Raw genomic sequence first — 17355 nt, 5'->3', positions numbered from 1 at the left:
TGAATCCTCTCACTGCCCCTGCACCTCTGGCCTGTACCCTAATTCTGTATATATAAATAAATAAAAAAGTGCTTCTGTTCCTTACTCTCAACTCTGTTTTACATCTTAGTGACTCGAAGTATTTTTTATGCCCTAAATTCTATATGCAGATATTTACGAACGAATGTCTATTTTCAATAAATGCCTATTCTGTGTAACCCAAATCTCTCCTTTTTTCTCTCTATTTCTACTTTGCAAATACTGTAAATTTTATAGTATTAGATTTGTTACTAATTTACTAATTTGTTACTAATTTGAAATAGCTAGATTCTGTTATTATGGAAGACTCAGAAAATTTAATCTGGTATCTTTTAATACTTGAAGTAAATGTGATGGCATGTAAGGGAAAAAATCAAGTGAAGCAAATTCCAACATGTCATTTTAATACCTCATGTAGGTAGCACTGTGACCATCCATCCTTCTGGGCTTTATGGAAGACTGTTACATGCTACCTCTTTATTAATACCAACCATTTATTTACCGCTTTATTAATACCAACCATTTATTTACTTAAAGGTTTTTTAGCCATCATCACACACTTGCATCAAACCACCCTGGTCAGTTTTAATCCCTAATGAACTTTGCTCCTTTTAAGCCCTGCTTCAAAACCACAAGGAAATCTTTCATGTAACTCGGGTCTGAAGATCAGATTTTCAAACTAACTCAAGTGCTGATAAGACTTGTTTTACACCAGGACAGAATTTCAATTGTATCTAACTTGACCACTACACCCACTATGCTAACAAACCCATGAACATTTCCTTCTTAACTGAAACACACCTGACACACAACTCCTTGGTTTCTGCTGCATTTCGAAACATCCCATTGCCTTAGGGGGAAAAAATACCCTTTTTACTCTTCCCTCCCAATTTTGGAGATTAAAAATTTAAACTATGTGAATCATTCAATGAGTGATGAGCACAAAATGCCTTTAAAAAGAATATTATTTTAGATGGGAAACCTAAGGCTTCTGTGAAAAGCAGTTTTCATCATCTAAAATACCAAGAAATGTCATGCGTGCGTGAACACATTTATCACCACAAACTAGGGAGAATCTACTGATATGTCTTCTTGCTAAATTTTCTGCTCTTAAGTGTGTATTTACTTGTCTTCTCTTTTTTAGCATTCACTCGAGGCAAAATAATTGAAAAGTTTGATCATTAAGTCTTAGAAATCAGAAAACTTCTGTATAAATTCTGCAGTAAGCCTGTAAGTAAAATGAATTCTGGGGCCCTTCCTGGTGGCACAAAGGGTTAAAGCACAGCACCATGAAGCTGGATCCCAGGCAGGGAGGTGACCCACATGGCACGTGGCAGACGTCTCCTTAGCAGTGTATTTCATGGACCTGCCTGCTCTGCTCCCTGCTCTGCCTCTGATGAAGCCTCTCACCACTCTCGCATCTCTGGCCTGTACCCCAGTTCTGTAAGCATAAATAAATAAATCTTTGCAAAAAACTGAATTCTGAAGAAGTAAAAGAAAATGAGAAATGTCTAATAAATTCAGTCCAGTGGAAGTAAAGTGTGCATCTGTCCAATGTTAGAAAAAACAGAGACAGTAAAACTACATTTTGTAAAGGAAATTATTCCAATAAATTTACTGAGTGTCAAACTCTGAATCTCTGAATTAACTGGTTATGATAAATAACAAATCCCTTTATTCCACAACTAAACATTTTGGCAAAATGACTTACTTAAGATATTTTTCTAATATATTTTTAAATATATATTTAAACTATTATAGGGATTAAATGGCCAATTGCCGGATATTCCTTTTTTATGACTTTATATAGATTTTAAAGTTTAACCTTTACAACATATGATATGCTTTATTAGTACATACTTTTATTTTCATGCTTACTTCCTACTTACTCCTAGAATATCTAATCTACAATCAAAAGGTTATCTGTAATTTACAATTTCCAGTGATGTGTTTTTAGTACAGGTAAAAAATAGCAAGTGAACATGACAAAGGAACTCAATCATTTTTTCCAAAGTCTTCTATACTCACATGTATTTTCCTGCAAAAGCTTACAGCTCTTTCAAAGGACAATGATAAAAAACACACACACAACAGATTCTATACATATATAAGATGTAGTTTGCAACCCAGGACACCTAGTATGATCACTATTACAATTTTTTGTTCAAAGTGATTCTCAAAACTTCCTTATACATGGGCAAAAGATGAGGAAATGTTTATAATACAGCTTTCTGTATTATAAAACATTATTACCTTGAGTATAAAGGATTTTGCATTTTAGTCATTTTCCCCTGTTAGTTATTTTGCAACTGACCCAAGAGCAACTATGCCTTAGTCCCATTGTATTTAGTATTAGGACACAAGCTGCAGCTACGTAGGCCTGCAATTCATTATTAGAGCAGAATAGCAAACCAACAGAGTTCCTTGTTTTGAAGAATACTTTTTCATTACTTTCAGACATTCTCTTCACCTAGTTACACTAACTGATAAACTCATAATCAAAGAACTGATAAACTATGTCATCATCATTAGTAGTATTACTAGACTCTGCAAATGTTTACTAAGTATTTACTACATGTCAGCTATTCTTATAAGTGCTTTTCATACATTCAAGTGCATGGTAAGTAATGAGCAAACTACTGCACAGAGAATTTTAAGTTAATTTGCCCAACATCCCACAGCTAGTAAGTGGCAGAATGGCATTCAAAACCAGATAGACCTGTTTCAGAATTCTCATTAACCTAAGCTTCATCAAGAGCATGTAAACATTCTGACAGAAATATGCAAAATTTGGCAAAAGTCTAATAACAATAACTTCTCTACAGCACTTAGCCTTTGCCTTTACAATGCCTGTAAAGACGGGGTGCTTCATCTTCTACCCCAAGGAACAGGGATCTAGAGCTGAATAGTCCTGACAGTACTCCACCATGACATACATTCAGGTCATTAACAAATACCTGCCTATTCAATATGAAAATGGCAGTCTGTTCAACATCTTCTGGGGATTGGCGTGGCCAACTGTTCAACATCTTCTGGGGATTGGCGTGGCCAACTGATACCACTGCTGCTACCTGAGCCATTCTGACTCACTACAGGACAGACAGGGGCTCGCAGACACAAATCACGACAGCAAGGGTCTCCACACCTCAGGTTCAACACACACGCACGCACACACACACGCACGCACGTACACATGAATAATAAAAATAAAAGCAAAGCATTATATAAGAAAGCTTTTGAAATTAGTTGCTGAACATGGTAAAAACCAAGAGTTAAAAGTTTGAACACGGGCCCTCCCTGGTGGCACAGCAAGTTAAAGCACAGCACTGAGAAGCTGAAGCCATTTCTCATGAGTGGATCCCGCCTGCCCCAGGGGTGATCCACATGGCGTGGCAGGCCTCTCCTGACCTGCCCACTGCTCCCCTCAGCAGTGTACTTTCAGTCTCTGGTGAATCCTCTCACTGCCCCTGCACTTCTGGCCTGTCCTCCAGCTCTGTATGCATAAATAAATAAATTAAAAAAAAAAAGTTTGAACATTCCACATAAACCCTAATTTTCCTCAAAAGTAAAATCTGGTGAAAACATACATTTGTAGAAGTTTGCATCTAGAACTCCTAAAACAAATGCACTGATTTTGACTCAAGAAACGTGATTGGAAGGAACAGATAAAATGGATCTTAGAGATTCAAAAAAAAGAAAAAGAAAAAGAAGAACCTAGAAAGAAGGCAGCACAGGCCATTAAGCTACCTCTCCCAATCAGTACTCAATATCCACCAATGAGGAACTACACCCATTTGTTCTGTTCCTGTAGCTGTTTCTTGACCACCATGGCACAAGACTCTAGCACTTTTGTACACACAGCTCTGGTTCCAAAGAGATGATGATCACCAGCCATAGAGAAGCTGGTGGAAGTACATCCAGAAGTGTGTACCTACAGTCTCTGAGACAAGGACATTTTGAAGGCAACAACTTGCCATCCCCAGTTTTATTCCTGAGGAGATGAACTCCCTTTGCCTTGTAGCCAGAGTGTCCCCCCAAAGATTCAAGAAGGCACAAAAGTCAAATGTTTACTTACAAAGACTGCAAAGCACTCAGTCCTCGAATGGCTTCACTGGGTACTGTTTTCAACTGATTGTTTTGGAGGGTTCTGGAAGGAAATTTTTGGTTAGTGAATAACAAGCAATTGCTAACCTTTTTTTTTTTTCCATAGAAGAACACAGGTTCCTTTCTTTCTAAAGCATATTTTCAGTGGCAATGAAAGTGAGAGTGCAAAAAATTAACAAAAAAAGGATTTGTTATAAAGCCAGAAATGAAACTTCATGCCACTCTCTTCCCTAACATGGACTTGCTAGGTAATCCTCATTTCCTAGGGTTGTCTCATTCTCAGGAATCAGTTGCTCATAGCTCTTGGTATTGCTCATGTTAATTGGGAGGTGCTGCAAATTTACCAGGAGATAAAAACAAGCAAGCCCATCGGAATCCTCAATGTCTTCTCAAAGTGGGATTAAGAGGTGGCCAGAAACACAGGCATCAGGGAAAGCCAATTTTAGGATGAGGGTAGCAGACTGAGCTCTTTAGGAAGCAGCAGCTGTGTTCTCAGGGCCCAGGGCAGAAACAGAGCTTTAACCATCTAATAATTATTAGGACCTGGAAAAAATGAGGCACAGGTTGGTACTGTAAAAGAAGTTGTTCTAATTTTTGCCTACAGCCACTTCCAGTCATAGTAATAAAATAACTGCCTGGCATGAATCACGACCACAGACTGGAGTGAGAAAGGGCCCACCTGGCTCACTGAACCAGAAAGGTCTAGTGCCTTGCAGAGGACCACTCAGGAGCAAGTGGGAGGAGTGGGTCTGGCCATTAGTCCATCTATTCCCCAATCTGCCACACTCCTGCTCTTTGCCAGGGACTTATTTCCTGATCCACTGCAAGCAAAATAAGCCATAAGCATCCCAATTCTCTTTAGTTCTAAAATGATTTTCACATGGGACACTCTGTCCATTCCTTGTAAGGTCAACTAATTCAAAGTGCTTATGGCTATGAAATAAGTAGAAAGAAAACCCTACTAGTAAAATTTAAATATGATTTTTTTGATTCAAGGTATTTGTTACACAAAAAGCCTAACATACAACTATCTACACTGGAGGTCAGAACACCTTTTATTTTGATTTTAACTTTTGTTATCTAGACCTCAGGTTACCTAAATCAACCTCTAGCCTCCTATACCATCCATTGGCCCCGCCTTAAATCTTTTAATCCTGAACTAAAAGAAACTGTGCTTAACCTAGCACTAAGCATGTTGACTATGCAGAAAGAAAATAAACAGCCAGCTGTGAAACTCTAAAATTGCATTACTTACAGGACTTTGAGTTCTTTCAACCCAGACAAGGCCTTTGGGTGGATAAAAGAAAGGTCATTGCCAGCCAATCGTCTAGAAAAAAAAAAGTAGCAAAAGAAAAAATTAGCAATTCAGACTCTTAAAAATTCAGAACTCACAATGACTTAATCTGTGATTAAAGCTCCATGTTAAACATTTCTCAAGTCTATCTGACATTAAACACGGACTTAAACCTTTGCTAAAGTGGTCTCAAGATTCTCCCAGTGAGATAAATGCCTCTAGAATTTTTTTTAAACTCCCAATACAATAATTTAAACAGGCACATTTTTATTCTGGTGAGGTCAAGCAAGCCAAAACACATTAAACCAAATTAAGTTTGCTATTCATGGTCACTCTCTGCAGCTTGCAGCATTTTTCTAAGTGCCTCATAAATACAGACTACTGGTCAGCAGGCAGGAGTGTTTATAGGGATCAGACAAACCAGTCTGTCAAGGAGACATGCCTGCAGGAGGCAAGATAGTCTGTTATCTCTCTCCAACCAAAAGGAAGCATATTCTGTGCAAAAGAGAGGTAAAGAATGAAAATCATGCAAGTTTAACTTTGCCAATGAAGTCCTGTATACTTTTCTGTAATATTTTCCCAAAAAACTTTCAAAGTGATGAATGGTCCAGGGCTCCTGGGGTTCTTCTGTAAGATAGGTAAGCACACAATCCTACTGAACCCCACAGCCCATTCCCAAAAAGCTTTCAAAGTGATGAATGGTCCAGGGCTCCTGGGGTTCTTCTGTAAGATAGGTAAGCACACAATCCTACTGAACCCCACAGCCCATACCGATGCACGAACCCAGAAATAGGAGGGAAAATGGGACAGAAGCCTTCAGGGAGATAAGCAGGACTGCAATCCACATAAGTATCTTGTAAACAAGTAACCTGAAGGAAGGTTGTGCCCTTGTCCTAGTTTTGTCAGTGAGTCTTCCCCCCAGGCGACTACGTTTTGTACATAAAACTTTTTTTTTAATTACAAAAGTTTATTTTTACATCATTTTGTACATTTTTTTTTTCCATCTCCATTGTAATCCCCACGGGTTTCCCATCACCAAGTCACCCGTGTGCCATCACCATAATCCCCATGCATTTCCCTCCCCCCCACCCCTCCCTTTTTGATCCCATTCCCCACTCCACCCCCCCAAAAATGTCTCTGGTATGTTGTTCATTATTATTATTATTTTCTCCCCTGGTCCTTTATGCTTCGCTATGAGTGAAACCATCCGGTATTTTTCTTTCTCTTTCTGGCTTATCTCACTAAGCATGATCTTTTCCAGCTCCATCCAAGTTGCTGCAAAAGACATGTGTTTCTCTTTTTTGGTTGCTGAGTAATATTCCATTGTATATAAGTACATAAAACTTTTTTTTAAATAATTTTCTCCTCTCAAGTTCTGGGATTTCATAGTTGTCCAGTCACATGAGTTGCTCCTTTGAAAGCTATATTGCCATGGTCCTTTGTCTTGTCTCTCAGAAGCACCTGAGCCTTCCTCACCAATTTATTCACTAAAAAATTACATTCAGTGACAGGTATTAATGCGTACCTACAAAGAAATGGACATATTATGTCCTTTGTTTGGACTCTCAGTGTCTGCCACTACTCCAATTTAGTTCTCTTATACAACCTGGTAAGAATTTTCTTTACAATCCTGAAATTGGTCACTCAGGTCTGAAACACTCTACTTTTTAGATGTACTATTTTCTCTTGAAGTTTTTGTCCCAGTTAAAACGCAAATAGCCCTGGCATAGATAAATCTTGATCCTTAACTAGATTTACATGGAAATGTGTGCCAAAGACGTAGAGAGTTAATACTAAACAACCCAGATGCTCAGAAATCAAGAGTGAGTGTGTACATTTTTTTCCTATATAGCAAGGACAACAAAGCTTTCATAGGCAACACAACAGACTTAACACAGGGTTCATGCCCCTAATTGAAGTTCTTCCCTCAACCTCCCAAAAAGGCACATTCTCACAAGGAACCCCGGTACCCAAGCTCCATACAAAATGCTTTTCACATTTTCCCACAATCCTGGCTCACAACAGCACGCTTCCTTGAGTCCATAATACCTAAAATAAGCAAGTAAAGAAGATGGTTTTAAGACCTCTTCATGCTTCCATTTAAAAATATTTTTCCTGGCCCTCCCTGTGGTGCAGCAGGTTAAAGTGCTACACTGTAAGCAAGCGCAGCAGCTTCAGTGCGAGTTTGACCAGTGCGAGTTTGATCCCCGGCCCCAGAGGTGACCCACATGGCACAGCAGACCACTTCTGTCTCGCCTGCTGCTCCCCTCAGCAGTGTACTTCATCAATATGCTTGTTGTGCTCCCCACTCTGTCTCTGGTGAATCCTCTCACTGCCCCTGTGCCTCTGGCCTGGACCCCAGTTCTGTAGGCATAAATAAATCAATCTTTAAAAACATATGTATATTTTTCCAATACTGGAAGTTTTCACTCATAGCAGGAGAACAACTATATACCAGAGGCATTTTACGGAGATGGAATGGGAAATGGGATAAAAAACTGGATTATGGTGATGGCACGTGGGTGATTTGGGGATGGGAAGCCCACGGGAATAACAACTGAGATGGAAAAAGGCACAAAATGATGTAAAAATGAACTACTATATTATTTTTTTAAAAAAGTTATAGCAAGGGAAAAAATAAGGATTTTTAAAAATGATAAATATATATATATTTCCTTAGCAAATCTTCTTGATTTTAGACTGGCCAGTTTCGCTACTACAGCTTTATAACCTTCATCTGAAAAATCTCATGTTAAATACCCAAATCTAGTACTAGGTCTTCCCATGAAGACCTCAGCTATTCATTGCATGTCTTATGTGTGAATTCTTAGAACTTGGTCATAGAATACCTTCGACTTGTCTTCCTACAAGGCTGGTTGCTCAGAGTGCTGTAGGAGGTATACAATCGTGTCCAAGAATAGGTCATGCCTCGCTTACTCTGTTACCACCCAGCAACATGTCAACTCATTAGCCAGAAGCTGCTTTCTCAGAATTTTCTCCTCAAAAATGCTCATCACTCCATCCCAATCTACCTTGCTGCTTAGTACAAATCCTTCAAGGATCTGTCTGCACCCCAGAATCACTAATTAAATTCAACTGATAGTGTTTACAACCCTAATACAGTACTGAGAGATCACTTTTTTTTTTTTTTCAAAGATCAAATTGTATCACAGTAACCATGAGGGGCACCCAGGGCCTCCAGTGGTCACTTAGCCAGGACTGCTTCTCCAAAGTGTCTTGAAGACCAACCTGAAGGAACCCAAGTCTACCAAAACAAACATGATAAGTAGACCACAGCTGTTCCAGGTTTCCTATACTTCTGTCTCTAACACCAATTTTCAGGTCCCTATATATTCAAACTTTCCCTGAGGACTACAGTCCACTGCACTGGGGCTCATGAAATTTTATAAATTTACAAATTTTATAAATTTTATAAATTTTCCCTGTTAGAGCAGGGGTTACAAGTCACAGCGTAATCAAGCTATTGCCACCCACTGCAACATGAGGTCGATACCCGGCCAGGGAGCTGAGCCTTGTGGCGCAGCTTACCTCTCCTGTCCCACCCACTGCTCCCCTCAGCAATGTATTTCAGTCAATCCTCCTATTCTGCTGCCCACTCCGTCGCTGGTGAATCCTCTCACCACTACCACGCCTCTCCAGCACCTCCTGCCTACACCCCCATTCTTGTATACATAAATAAATAAAGTCACAAAGGAAGAGGCAAAATGCAGAGCGCCTGATTACTTGTCAACAGAAAACAGTGTTTATCTATATCAGCCAAAATATTTGCTTCCTTTGCTGAAATCTGTCCCTTTATAAGTCATGGGAAAAGTAAAGTAACCTAACTTCAAAAAGCATCCTGTCTTTCGCCACTACTTACGGTTAACAGAAAAGCTCAGGTGAGTTCCCTGCAAGCAGATTATCCTGAAATGCGAGCCTGCTATCTGGAGAAATAAACACCACTGGGACGAGGTGGCTGATGATAATGCTGAGCAAGGGGGCACACTACCTCACTCTATTTTGATTATTTCATTTCTAACTAGAGTAAACATGTCACGCGGAGCCTCCAGGAATGCATCTGCCCACGCTGACCAAGCTGCTGTGTCAGTGAATAATAAACACAACAGCTCGGTGGAGGCTTTGCCGCTTCAGCATTGCACCCTCCAAAGCCTCTTCACATTCTGCTTATTTTATGAGGCAGTATTTCCTACACTAGACCCTGGGGATGCTTCGTATTCAGAACTGCAGATCTAGAAGTGAGCACAGGGTTAGGGACGAAGTTCTAAAATCCTTGAAGAAGAAAAAAACACCTACTTTGTAATGAGCCCACAGTAACTGTAGGCACAAGATGGGCAGTTTACTGATCATTTTAATTACTTCATGACAATAGCCTCCTTCTCTAAGTCCTGAGAAGGTAGGTGACTTGGCAGAAGTCACCCCGCTGAAGCGGAGGAGCTAGAACTCTAGTTCTTATCCAGCTGGCTGCAAGGCTTCTTCACTTTCTCCTACGTGGCTATGGTGCTCATAGTGTCTCACCAAGAGATTGGAAACGATTCTCTGAGAGGCAGAACAAAGTGGATCTTGCAAGTTCAGGGCCTTGTTTGAATAGCCACAGCTCACAGCAGAGAGCTCACAAGCAGGGTCGGTGGAATTAGGAGTGCAGAATTGCCATCAAGGAGTCATTTCCAACAAAGCAATGGTGCCATCTTCCCCATAACCAAAGATGGCCAGTGGGGCGGGGGGACCCCTGAACACATGTGTGAGGACAAAAGAGGAAGGAACCTTAAATTCACTGGGACTCTCTTTTGGATACACAGAACAGTCTCTGTTGTATGTTTCAGCAACTCTTAAGAAAAAGAGTTGGCTGATGAGGGGGCTGATGCTGAGAAGAATTGTCCCATAGCCCACTACAAGCAGAGATCCCATTCTGTGCCTGGGTTGGTCTATGCTAAACCCAACCATTCTTAAGTGTCTTACTGCAAGAGAAACTATTGGCTGACCCCTGAACATTTTTTATAATGAGGATATAATGCATACATTATACACACACACACACACACACACACACATATACAGCTTTATACATATATATACAGCTCTATACATATATATGCGTGTGTGTGTATAATTTAAAAAAACTATTTTCCAGTGGCTGTGAAGAACCAAAGGGGGAAAACCACTATGGTGAGAACAAAAGGGTGAAGGTGGAATATAGTACAGCTTTGCTTGCTAAGGATGGAGGGTGCCAGGCCCACAGCTCTCCCAGCCAGACCCTGTGGCTGCTGTTTCCCAAAACCATGGTTGCTATAAGGCTTCCATCCATCTACTCTTTGACTCTTCCTGCTGTCATCTGAGGGACATTTTTTTTTCTCCTGGATAATTGCCATGAACTTTCACAAGACTCCTGGCTCAAACTACTATGTGATCTAAATCTCAAACAAACAAACAAACAAACAAAAAAACCACTCTGAGTATTTTCCTAGAGGCTTATTTCTCTGAATTCAACATCTCCAGAATGAGCTGTCCTGTCTCACCTAACCCCTGAGTTTCTTGTATCTACAATTTCTCACACCAGGCTTTTCCACCTCTGACTCCTTGCTCCTATCACTTCCATTTTCTGAAGAACCCCCACTCCAGCTTGCCATTTGAAACCTTACATTATCATCACTGTCCATGCTCAGTATTACCACCAACCTAATAGCATCATGTCACCTTTTTTTGATTTCACAGCTACCTTAGAAAAAGTTGTCATGGGCCTTCCCTGGCGGCGCAAAGGGTTAAAGTGCAGCACTGAGAAGCTGGCTGAGGATGTTTTGGTACGAGTTCAATCCCGCCCTGGAGGTGACCCACATGGCGCATAAGACCTGTCAGACCTCTGCTGTCTCGCCCACTGCTCCCCTCAGTAGTGTACTCTGTAGATCTGCCTGTTCTGTTTTCCACTCTATCTCTGGTGAATCTTCTCATAGTCCCTGCACCTCTGGCCTGTACCCAAGCTCTGTATGCATAAATAAATAAATCTTTAAAAAAAGAAAAGAAAAAGCTGTCAGGGGGCCATTTTATTCTGCCTCTAGTTATTATGAACTAGTTCCAATTCCGTCACTTGATTTAAGTATCCCTCGTGGGCAAGAGGCAGGTCATACTCATTTGGCTTCCTCTTGCACGGGACCTGCCATGTATAGTTGCTTGGTAGCTGCTGCACTGTCTCAACTGTGTCCCACTATAAGATCCTGGGCTCAAAAGGTAACGCTGCACCTTAAAGAGAGAGGAGGGCTTACTGATGATCTTTCTTCATGTTTTCACCTTTTGTTTCATCTCTACTCCTCCACTCCCCTCATTCTCCTGACAGAAAAGAACGACTTGGCTAGATTTTAAAGTGCTCTGGCAATAATTTCCCCTCTTAATATATTCAGGTAGTATATTTTCTTAAGAAAGAGGGGGGTGGGTGGGTGGGGACTTTACACATGGGACACCAGGTCATTGGCAAACAATATTATCTCAACACACTCCGGGTTGTGCACACACTTAGAAACAAGTCTAGCAGGACTCCAAAGTCAGACACAGTCCACCTCAAGGCAACTCCTATTTACTTTGCTTGTTACAACAATCTCAGAAGCAGAAAAAGCAAAAATAAAGCGGGGGGGGGGGGGAGAGACAGAGAAAGGGTGGAGGCAAGGAAAGCAGCAACTTATTCGACTTCCGCTCTCCCACTGGATTTGGATTCCTTCCAGGAGACAGGGTACAAGAGGTTCAATGTGTAATGTCTGTATGAATCTGTTTTGTGTACATTTGTTATTCATAAGGACCAAGAATTCACATTAGGGGCTCCTTCCAAGGAGAGCTAGAGTTTTCAATTATATCCTCTAGTCTTTTTTTTTTTAATTTTTTTTAATTCTTTTTTTTAAAAGATTTATTTATTTATGCATACAGAACTGGGGTACAGGTCGGAGGTGTATGTGTGTGGGGGTGGGGGTGGGGTGGCGGTAAGAGGATTCACCAGAGACAGAGTAGGGAGCAGAACCGGCAGACCAACAAAGTACACTGCTGAGGGGCAGTGGCCAGTCAGGAGAGGTTTGCCGTGCCATGTGGGTCACCTCCCTGGCCAGGGATTGAACTCGTTCTGCAGTGTCTGCGATAACTTCATAGTGCTGTGCTTTAACCCATTGTGCCACCAGGGAGGGCCCTACATCCTCTATTCTTAATTCATATGCTACTTGATAGCTTTGATCTGTCTTCCCTCCCAGGAGGGGGAATAGGAGGAACAGGACTAGTTACATGGACACTGGCTAATAGTATGCATGAATAAAAAAGTCACATTTCAAGAGTAAATCTATGCTAATGGATTCAAATCTGAAATATTTTGAATGAGACCAGAATTTCTTCACTTGGGAAGCAATTTAAAGAAATAAGAGAGGCAAGTGGAAAAAGAGAATCAACCAACTGGTGATGTATCACTGAGAAGTACCTGAACTTAGTTTTCTTCTGGTCTACTACAGATATTTTATAGTAGCCGTTTGGCAGGAATTCTAGTGGAATAAGGACTACAATATATGCACTCACTAGACATATGGAGCTGGGGGAGGGAGAATGAGTAGCTCCCAGCAGCTGTTGCGTGGAGCAGTGGGGTGGAGTTGGCAAAGGAAGCAATGGAACCACAGGCTTCACTAAGCCCGAGCATGCTTTGCAGAGGAACAATAGAGAACCTTACTCCAGGCAATTTCTCTACTACTAGATGGAAAGGTCAGGGGAGAGGTGACAAAGTCAAAAGAGGGGCCTCAGCCCCATCATCTGCCTGACTTTGTTTCACAGAAATGGACACCAGGGCCCCACCAGGTATTGCTGTCAGGTCCCTGCAAAGCCCTCTGAGCACCCTGCAGTTCACGTGCGTGAATCCGTCCCTTGGCAATGTTTTCTCCTTCCTCACCGTTTCTTTCTATAATTATGCTTCCCACCCCATAGCTCTTCACTTGAAGTCACAGAGCGAACACTCACAGGTACCCAAACACATCCAGGCTGTCCCTCCTGCAATTTAAGCCACGAGGTTCCCTCAGGTGGGCGGATGAGCACAGCATCATGCTACATGTAAAGTGCAAAGACTCCACCAGCAGCCCAGGATACTGTTTCAGAGAGAAGGCCTTTCCGGTTGAAAACGGAAGTGGGCAAGCTTGGCCACAGGAAAATATCCAGCAAGAGGTGAGGGACATTCTCCTATTAAATAGGACTTGAAATTTGCAGGATCCAAGATATCAGGAACAGTTGGATAAGTAAAATCAAGGTAATTATAATGCACACTTCTACATCCTCAATCCAATATTTATTTGTATGCTAAGGCCTTACTTCTTCATGCTTAGAACAATGTTGGCTCCTAAGAAAAGAAAGAGCCCAAAAGGGGTATTAGTGCTCAATGAGGAATCGATACTTAGTTTGTATCGATTTATAGTTTGCATTTTCATTATCCTAGTACATAGGTCCTTAAAGCAAGAGCCAAGCTTACTGTCCCCATATCCCTCCAGTTTTATATTTTGAAACTGGTGAGGAAAGTGATACTCAGCCTTGCCCAAGGTCCTAAAACACCACTAAATAATGTAAATCCTAGCATTAAAACAAAACACTTAACAAAAAAATAATGTAAATCTTTAGAAATAAGACAAAATGAATAGTCATGTAAATCCTAGAAATAGGGCAATGCTGCTTTGCTTTATTTTCTATGAATGACTGGAGGCAAAAGAATGTGGTTATTTCCTTAGTGAACAAAGGTTAACAATTAAGTAGCCCGAAGTAACCGTTAAATTCCCCTCAGACAATCTTCCTATAAAGATTAAATAAATCTCACTTTATATAGTATATCAGAATCCTGAATTAATTAATGGTGTTTTCCTCACCCTATTTCTGCATAGAGCAGGGAAGAATTTAACATCATATAATTTTCATTAAGTAGATGTTAAAATTTTAATTAATGCATTTTATGAACATGTATGAATTTTAAAAAACCTTATTAATTTCCAAAGTTTTAAAATAGTTTTTAAAGTCTTCCTTTACAGAAAAGAGAAAAAATATTTTATGTATGTGTAGATATATATATATATATATGTATATATGTATATATATATATATGTATATATGTATACATATATATGTATTATATTGCATACTTTCTGGGGTTTTTTATTTGTCTTATTGATTTTTATGTAGAAGAACTGGAGTATAAGCTAGGGGTGCAGGAACTGAGAGGATTCACCAGCAACAGAGTGGGGAGCAGAACAGGAAGATTGACAAAGTGCACTGCTGAGAGGAGCAGCGGGTGAGATAGGAGAGGTCTGCTGTGCCAACAGGTCACCTCCCTGACTGGGGATCGAACTCAGTCTGTAGCAGTGATAGCACTGATAATTAACCCCTAGGGAAGCTCACATACTTCTGTTCATATGCACAAAAACTAAAGCAGTAATATATAACAAAAAATAAACCTGCCCCTGTAACATAGACTACAAACTATGCAGAACTCTTGCAAGTACTAAAGGAGCTTATTCAACTCAGAACTTTAGTTCCACCTGCACCCTCTTGCCTTTTGTATCTCTGACTTCCTCTTACAACAATCCATACAAGATTCTATTTCATAGGTAAATCAATATATATTCTGGCACTAGCTACAGTTTGTTAGCAAAGTTACCCTGAAAACTTAATCATTTACCCTCTGGAAATAAACATATGCACTATCCAGTCATATGAGGAACTATGCTACAGATTAAGACAAATTTTTGTAAACAGTTGTTTACTTATGCATACAGAACTAGAGTACATGCCAGAGGTGTGGGGGTGAGAGGATTCACCAGAGACAGAATGGGGAGCAGAGCAGGCAGATGTTCAGAAACACAGTGCTGAGGGAAGCAGTGGGCAGGCTATGAGATGTCTGCCACGCCACATGGGCCACTTCCCTACTGGGGACCAAACTTGAAGCTATGGATAGCTTCACTGTGTTGTGCTTTAACCCACTGCACCACCAGGGAGGGCCCAATTAAAACAAATTTTATAGTTAACATCAGCCAATAAATATCGACCTTCTAATACAAGCCAACTGTCAGCGTAGCAAGATAAGTAGTGAATTTTCCTGAAACATTTCTCCTTTCATTTCTGTAAAATAAGAATAATTCATTCAATATAAAACTTCACTGGAATTTAGTTTTTAACATAGGCTGATAAAGTTTCTTATACAAAACATCAGTATAACAAATTGCTTGTCTTAATCCACCCCCCTAAAATTCAAGTTCAAAAATGTGCTTGCTGTCACCAAAGGTCACACAGGAGAGGTGTGAAAACAGGCCCTGCCCTTACAGAAAAAGCTCTGGAGTTGAAGAAACAAGTATATACTGCCCTGAGCACAAATCACAAGGTACTGAATGTAGCACTAGTGGTGAGGAACAGAGAAAGTGCAAAAGGGATTGAAAAGACCAAGAAGGCTTCCTATGGCAAAAAAGGGCTCTAAGTGGATAATATAAGAATGGGCAGCCTGTGAATAGCATAGAGCAGAACCAGGACACACACTGCTGTTACCCACTGAACACCTATCAGCACCTACCTGGCAGAGCCAGACTCTGTTCAAATAGCGCCTCCTTCAATGACTCAGCAACATGAGTCAGTTCTGACTGGTCTTAACTATCCAGTTCCAGCAACTGGTTGGGGGTGGCCCTATGACCCCAGTTCTGGTTCTAAGAACTTCTGGGTGTTTCTGGCAAAGGTAGCTGCCTTCCTAGGTGGGGACAACAAGAAGCACTGACCTCCTTCTGGATGCCATCATGTCTGAATATACTATGTGGAGGGACTGCAGCCTGACACTGTCCTTCCTGGAAAATGTAGACTAATGAAGATGAAGGGCACTTTGTTCTTGAGGTTGTGGCTGAAAACTCCATTTGAGTCAACCCTAGAATAATTCTATCACCTTGTCACCCAAGATAATATATTTAACGTTTAAAGCTTAATGTTTAAGCTGCTTTGAATGGAGCTTGGTTATTTTGCAGCCAAGAATATCTTAATTAATTGTCTAACCAATAATCATTCTTTCCTTACAAAGTAACAGAACTCTGATTCTCATCCATACATCTCAGAAGTCACATTTCCCAGCATCCTACTATTAAGTGTGTCCATGTGACTAAGTTCCAGTCAGTGGAATATGAGCATAAGTGCAATGTGGTATGTTCAGTTAAGGCTCCTTGAAGCTGGCTGCCTTGAAATATCTCCCTTTTTCTTTCCTTCCTCATCCCTCTTGATGCTGAGAACCGGACTGTGATGGCCACATTCCAGCAGAATTCCTTTGTGATGTTGACATGGCAGCTACACACTAAGATTGTGAGTGAGTGAGTGTGTGTACCTTATGTGTCTAAATCCTGTTATTTATTTCTCTTATATATAGTCAAATCTAATCCTGATATGGGGTTTAGGAAAATTTTACGGCAGACCTTTGTAGAAGCAGTGCAAAGATAATTCCTTAAATACACAAAGACAGGGAGGATAAGAATGTTTCTAAAATTGCTGTTTATAATAACACAGACCAGTATGAGATTGGTTACATAACATATGATACATCCAAATGGTGAAATAGCATGTAATCAATTAAATGATAGCAAAACTAGACTATTAATAAGGAAATATTATAACTTACTAAATGACACAGTATAAAAAGCCTATCACATTTGTTTTTTAAAGAGAAATGATATATCACAGCAATCTGGAAGGATATACAACAAAATATTGATCCCAGGCATCTCTTAATGGTGAGATATTAATTATTTTTCTCTTTTCCTTATCTTTCTACACATTCCAATTATAAAAACTGAACATTGGGTGTTTGCTTCGGCAGCACATATACTAAAATTGGAACGATACAGAGAAGATTAGCATGGCCCCTGCGCAAGGATGACACGCAAATTCGTGAAGCGTTCCATATTTTT

General features: G+C 40.4%; 1 protein-coding gene across 1 annotated transcript in view; it reads right to left on the bottom strand.

Moving 5' to 3' along the window:
- Positions 1-17355, bottom strand: part of LGR4 (leucine-rich repeat containing G protein-coupled receptor 4) — a 103283-nt gene that overhangs the window by 22569 nt on the left and 63359 nt on the right. Inside the window, exons 4-5 of the mRNA XM_012725189.1 lie at positions 5378-5449; positions 4094-4165 (exon numbers count right to left, since the gene is read on the bottom strand). Coding sequence (XP_012580643.1) covers positions 4094-4165; positions 5378-5449 — 144 coding nt within the window. The remainder of the gene's footprint in view (positions 1-4093; positions 4166-5377; positions 5450-17355) is intronic.

Source organism: Condylura cristata, unplaced genomic scaffold, assembly GCF_000260355.1.
Source record: "Condylura cristata isolate star-nosed mole 26May11 unplaced genomic scaffold, ConCri1.0 scaffold00015, whole genome shotgun sequence".
Lineage (NCBI taxonomy): Eukaryota > Metazoa > Chordata > Mammalia > Eulipotyphla > Talpidae > Condylura > Condylura cristata.
Note: the sequence above shows the minus strand (reverse complement) of the source record. Positions and strands in the feature narration are given on the sequence as shown.